Consider the following 6371-nt stretch of genomic DNA (forward strand, 5'->3'; position numbering starts at 1 on the left):
CTCTGAATTTTGCAGGTCAGTACTGACTTCTGCTCCTGGATCATCTTCTGTCTGTGGGATAGGTTCATCAGTGGCCTCACTGTTAACAAGACGCCGGCACCCATTAACACCAAAATCAAAGGCTATCTTTGTTTTTATGTCCTCATGATTTTGGTCCTCGTCACTGTAGAACACAGAGTCATCCCCCTCCTCTAGTGACCACACATCTCTTTCCTCAGGCTCCTCCAGGGTCTGAAGGGCCTCAAGACTGATCCCACCAATGATCTCCAATACTTGGGATGCCATCGCATCTTCCTCTTCTGTGAGTCTCAGGGCCTTTGAAAGCATTGTGCTCTTTTCCATCTCCATGCGTCTGCTTTTCTTTCCTCTATGATGTTGACAATAGTCCAACTGCCCCAATGCTCTTACTGTAGTTGCTTTTTGCAGATCCTCTGTTGAATCAAAAGTCAAACAGCCTCAGGCCTGGCATTGTTATATCGTCTGGTTGCTGCTGCAGAAGAGCATTCCAAGTGTGTTAGCAAAATACTTCTTATCCTACACTGTCGGAGCAAAGAGGGAATCCATCCTGCATTTCAGTCTGTGCTGCAAGGTCAAGCTCTCTAGTATACTCTCTTGTGCTTGTACCATGTAATTCTGTGTGCGTGTTGAATCAATGAAGAACAGGGTTTTTGTTGTGGGCCCAACAAAGGTTCTTTGTGACTCTGGCATTTGCATATGGAGTGATTGTACTGATTCTTTAATCTTTGCTGGATGACCACCTTCATTTCTGTAATGTTTTTAATCTGGATTAACATTCTCCTATAGGTTTACTTTATTTTACTGCACATGTGTTTTTGCGCATGTCCTGTAGCTTAATCTTGTTATGTCTTGAGATTAAATTGCAAAAAGACCTTAAGATCTTAAGTAATGTACCTGAAATGCTGATGTAATATTCCAGTATGTTAAACAGACACGTTCAAATCAGCACTTTCCTTAATAATTACTTTTAAAATGTCTAAGATGTTGGTATGGATAATAAATGATTATACTTTTTTTTAAGGCTAGAGTAGGAGATCATGCAAAAATTTGCCAACTTTTTTCAGCTTTAAAATAAAGTGCATCAGAAAATTAATCCACTGGATTAACAAACCATTATATTCTCTCTCTCTCTCTCTTTCTCTCTCTCTCTCTCTCTCTCTCTCTCTCTCTCTCTCTCTCTCTCTCTCTCTCTCTCTCTCTCTCTCTCTCTCTCTCTCTCTCTGTCTCTCTCTCTCTCTCTTTCCGTCTGTCTGTCTCGAGCAGCAGGAGGAAACCAACGAGGTGTGACTCTTTACAGGAAATGTGTGGGTTTTCTACTCTGTTTTAGCTTCAAACTCTTGCACCTCTGAAAATGTTTGTTTCTTTTTATTAGTAAATTAAATTAAAATCTTCAGTCTAGTTCCCTCTTTAATAAGCCATACCTTTCTTGTTTGAATTATAACTTTAAAATTAGTTTGCGTTATTATATATTATAAGAAAAACAGTGCTGGGTTTACAAAACTTCACAAATTTATTGTACATTTATTGTCTCCTGCATACAGACTATCTTGGTTTGAAAAGATAAAGCATAAGTCAACATGCACAATTACATTGTCTTGCCACTGAAAGTAAAACATACAGTACATTCAGAATTTACAAAAACATGTTTTTGTTTTCTGAACACCTGAAAATAACTTATATACAGCCTGAAAATGATTTTGGAAATGAAAATAGTAAAGTAGTACTTCTCGCACCCACATCCTGTTTTCAGCTGAGCAGCTATCTATACAGTGTTGGTTTTGGTTTTGATTACCTGAATGTGTTCACCATAGTCTAATCTCAAAATTCATATTGCTACATGAATACATTTACTGCAGCTCAGACTGCAGAGATTAATGCTGATCACATTCTGTGATTATGGCATAAAGAAAAAAAACATTTTTCATTCAAGCTAGTAGGATACATAATCTCATCTGCAGCGTGTTATGCATGCCATTCATTCAAACACTTGTTGAAAGGAAAAACATTTTACATTTTCATAATGCTTTTGTGCCACCACGAGTCCAAGCCAAATGTTGAGCCAGGCAGGCTCACCTTAAAGGCTCAAGACCCTCTTGAGAAAACTTTGGTACTGACATACGCCAAGCACTGAAGTGTCCATTGTCTCTGTTTTCCCATAAAGGCAAAAACGTATTCTTAAAAGGATTAACACAACCTTCAAAGTGTGGGAAACACTACATTACAGTGTCTTTTTCTGTCTGCAAATTGTTCAGAACATGAGAGAAACCTTGTCAACCGTTAGTATCATGTAGAACAACAAATCACTGAGAGTTTGTTCCCATGTCTTCTTCTTCAACTGATCGCTGGAGTCCAGGAATTAACTTGAAGATGTGTCTTCGAACACTACCACGCCTGCTTTTCCTGGGCAGGGTACCAAACAAGGAGGAGACCCTTTTTTCATCCCAGCAAGGAGAGAGGGAGCCGCTGCTGCCGGCCATACCGGAGCTGCTGGAGCGGCTGAGGGCTTGATGATGATTGCTGGAGCCTGATGAAAACCTCCTGGACATGCTCTGTGTAGGAAAATCTGTGAAGAAGCAGCCATCTTCATTGGTGCTGGCTGCGCTGCAGGGGCCGGGTGAGCTCAGATCCCCAAACACACTGGCCAGGTCACTGTCATCAGTCATCATGCTCCTGTAGCTACTGTCACTTGATAAACGGAGGCCACGGTGGCCTTTGGGGGAGTTCAGAGATCCTGAAGAGTCCATTGAGAGGCGGAGAATGCTGTCATTCAAATTACCTGGAAACATAACAAAGTAGAGACCCTGTCAGTAAAAGCTATAGCTGACAAGATGCGTGCAGCAGGAAATTCGTCAGCAGCGCTTCTCACTTCATTTTTTCAGGGGAAGTCCTTCATGCAATTTATGTCAAGTTTACAGTTCATTTCACATCATAAAAAAGTGTAATTTCTGAGAGATGACAGCCCCTGTGAGAAAGGAAGTGCTGTGGTGGGACAGCTGAGAAAAAACTTCTCACCTCGCGTTAGTCTTTGTTCCTGTAATGTGAGCTCTTGCAGCTCCATCAATCTCTCACGTAGTGAATGCTGTAAGAGCAAAAACATCAAGGTTACACAGGTACCCACAATCTCCCAGTTTAAGCATGCAGAATATTTACACACAAAGATATTGTTTCATTTTAAATCACACAATGCTCATGTAGTGTGGCTCTCATACAGTGGTGTTGCAGCTTTTGCTCTTTCATTATTACCAGCTGAGTTTGTATGGTTTCAGTGACACAACTGTTTGTAGGCTGCCTGCAACAGCCACACAGCTGCAGTATGTCAACAACAAACATGGGTGGGGTCAAAGAGACATACCTTAAGCGCGTTCATCTTCTTCTCCAGCTCGATCAACTTCACCACACTCCCACATACAGTCTCCATCCTGGAATGACAAACACATACTTGCATGCACGTTCGCCAGAAAATACTCTGCTTGATTTTGCTGATAAATATTTCAATGCAGATGATTTGTCCTCTGTTGTGCTTTGTTGTATGAGCATGACAGTCTGGGAGGTTATCATTTCTATCACTTACTTTAGATTATTGGTTGACTTTCTTATCAGATCAAGTACGTGCTGATGAGAGAAACCCTCAATGCTGACCCCGTTGATGGTGATGATAACATCTCCTACAATAAATGAGGACGCAAAAGAAGGAACTAATCAATTTCGAGAGGACAACATGGCTTTGCATTGTGCTTCTGCATCAGTGTGTGTCTGCGTAGGCGGCTGGAAATGGAACATGTACATGTGTGGTAAGTGACATATCTGTCACTCTATGTACACCAGAGAGGTAAAATAAGGTCCAACAGTTCTGTATGTGTGTGAACGCCTATGTAGGGAGGATGTGAGTGGTTCACCTGCGGTCAGGCCAGCACTCTCAGCAGCGCTGTCCTCCTGCACCCTGCATACAAACGTGCACATCTCTACTGAAGAGCTGTTCCTCTGCTGCAGGCCATAAGTCTGCAACAAGAGACACCTTTGTCACAAAAGCAGTCAAGACAATACTTTTGCACAAAAAAAAACCCTTTTGAATAAAGAGCGGACTGCAAATGACAATATCTGTGCCTTATCTTAATGTTGATGAAATGTGATGAGACCTACCTGAATGTCAAAACCAAATGTTTCATTGTCTTGCTTTTCCAGTGTAATTGTGATTCTGTGCAAAAGAGAACAGACAGAAAATAAATACTTTAGGATCTGATTTACAAAAAATGTATTATTCATGTATTTGTATGCCATACCTGTATGATAAATTGCACATCAAATCTGATATGTTTACCTTTGTGGGTCGGAGTAGTCAACCAGTGAATTGGTGGAAGTTTGTATGGTCTGCAAATGGAGAAATGCAAATACCTCTTTAAAACAATATAATAGATATATGAGTTATAAACCTCTCAGTCAATTACAGAAGTTGTTTTGTGTGAGAACATGTTGATCCTATAATGTTAGCTCAAAAGATTAAAATTGTTAAAAGGCTTTTGGCCACTGACAAGGTGCTGCTGTTCTGTGGATACACAGTTGGTGGTGAACGGCTGCTAAGTATGAAGCAATCTTAAAACAAAAATCTCAGCTATGATCAAGTTTTTATGTGTTACATGATATTTGATTTAAATTGCAGAAGTGTGCATGGTTACTCTACACTACATTACACAGTATATTATAGTTGAGTTATTGTCTCACCTTGTTTACTCTGGAGAGAGTGCCTGTGTTCTGCCGGTGTCGGTCACTGTTTCCCCTCAGTGATCGCCTGTGCCACAAAGACTTATTCTTCCTCTGAGTATTATCCAGAATGTGATTTTCTTGGCTGCTCTGGCGCTGAAGTCCATTGAAATTCATGATGGACTGTATGGTAGAGTAGTCCTCAAAGCACCATCATGTCTTGCTGCAGCAGCTCTTCAATGACTGTGTGGCCCTGCCCTTCTGTGCTCTAAGAGCAAAATGTGTCAAAGCGGAAATCCACGTCATGTGATGGTTGTGGTGGACCTGCATCTGCAAATCGTAGACACGCATACCTACTTTCCTGTGCACCTCATTTAACTTTTGTTCTTCTTTTTCTTGAGAATGTCTGGCCTGCTGGTTTGAAAAGAAAAGAGAGAAGGAGGATGTTCAAACTTTTCTTATTAATCCCCCTTCAAATAGTCCCTTCTCTCTTTTGCAGTCTTAGCAATTCGATTTATGGTCAGAAATCAGCAATGCATGTGAAACTGCCACCTCACCCCTTTATCAGCACCTGCTTCCAGCCTCTCTCACTCTCAGTTTCTCAATGGGCTAAGCTTCAGTCTGAGCCTGAGTCCTGTGCTCTGCCAAGCAGGGAGACAAAAGGCTGATTTAGCTTGAGGCCAGTGTCACGCTCCCTGAGCAGACAGCATGGGTCATTGGGCCGAAGGCATCAGACATGGTTGGATCAAAAGAGCAGTCAGAGAGACAATGGCCGATGAGTTAAAGAAAACTTAACCACAGTGGACAAACCTTCGCCTACTACCACACCCATGCTTTCAAATCGTACTTTGTTTAATCTGCACAAAGGCTTTTACACTCTGGTGTGACCAGGAAATCAGAGGGTCATTTTACTTAGATCTACAGTATATGAACCCAGTTAAAAGACTCCTTAACTAGCAGATTGCCTCACAGCAATCCTTCTCTGCCCCACTGACCCTCAGCAGAACTGTTGGCCAAGCGACCACGAGACTGTCTGGAACTCAGATGTCCCATTTCACCAGGACATTACAAATCCACATTCCCCATTTTTCAAGCATTAAAAGCATCAGTTTTGTTCTCATTACTAGTAGCAGCCCATGCACTCGCCTGCTGCTTGATAAAAGAAGGAAAAACAACAGAAAGAGCATATGGACGCACTCTCATCATTGCTTCTGTAATATGTGAGGATCTCTGATAAAGTCTTGAATTGTCAAAAAGCTCAAATTAAGATGAGGGGAAATTTTCAAAATGGTTCCTAAAATCTCCCGTGTGAGCTTGTCTTGAATGACAGTAAACATTAAGGCAATTCACAGCACAATCTTGAGGTGCTGACTCATCTACAAAGTGCTGATGGCCTCAGAGTACGTCTGTCTCTGCGGTCTAACGGTCATATCCATATCACGAACAGTGTAAGATAATAGAATGGCACAAGAGACAGCGGAGATGAGTCATGTCAGTTAAGCTAAATGTGTGACAAGAGATAAAATGACCCGTTTTTCACTTTGGTTTTTACCAGGAAATGCTGATCTGCATATGGTAATATGCACCGCTCTGCACAATCAGTGTTTTCGAAACCCAAGTAGTAGTAATGTGACATATTTTATACTAAAGCAGAA

At 41.4% G+C, this 6371-nt stretch overlaps 1 protein-coding gene across 1 annotated transcript; it reads right to left on the bottom strand.

Annotated features, from left to right (window-relative positions):
* Window positions 1-1505: 1505 nt before the first annotated feature.
* LOC121907380 (cytohesin 1 interacting protein) lies at window positions 1506-4962 on the bottom strand. The gene is made up of 8 exons (XM_042426903.1): window positions 4738-4962; window positions 4337-4386; window positions 4159-4213; window positions 3915-4017; window positions 3590-3683; window positions 3371-3437; window positions 3031-3097; window positions 1506-2794 (listed from the first exon to the last, which is right to left on the bottom strand). Exons 1-8 carry the CDS (start codon window positions 4891-4893, stop codon window positions 2319-2321), a joined length of 1068 nt encoding a protein of 355 aa, XP_042282837.1. The 5' UTR covers window positions 4894-4962; the 3' UTR covers window positions 1506-2318.
* Window positions 4963-6371: the final 1409 nt, after the last annotated feature.

This window comes from Thunnus maccoyii, chromosome 11, assembly GCF_910596095.1.
Source record: "Thunnus maccoyii chromosome 11, fThuMac1.1, whole genome shotgun sequence".
Classification (NCBI taxonomy): domain Eukaryota; kingdom Metazoa; phylum Chordata; class Actinopteri; order Scombriformes; family Scombridae; genus Thunnus; species Thunnus maccoyii.

Excerpts from the sequence above, each read along its gene's own strand:
- LOC121907380 (XM_042426903.1), bottom strand. The coding sequence starts at position 4,893 with ATGAATTTCAATGGACTTCAGCGCCAGAGCAGCCAAGAAAATCACATT. Across the intron at positions 4,387-4,737 it reads CTCTCTCCAGAGTAAACAAG|ACCATACAAACTTCCACCAA; the intron begins GTGAGACAATAA and ends CTCCATTTGCAG. Across the intron at positions 4,214-4,336 it reads GACTACTCCGACCCACAAAG|AATCACAATTACACTGGAAA; the intron begins GTAAACATATCA and ends TCTTTTGCACAG.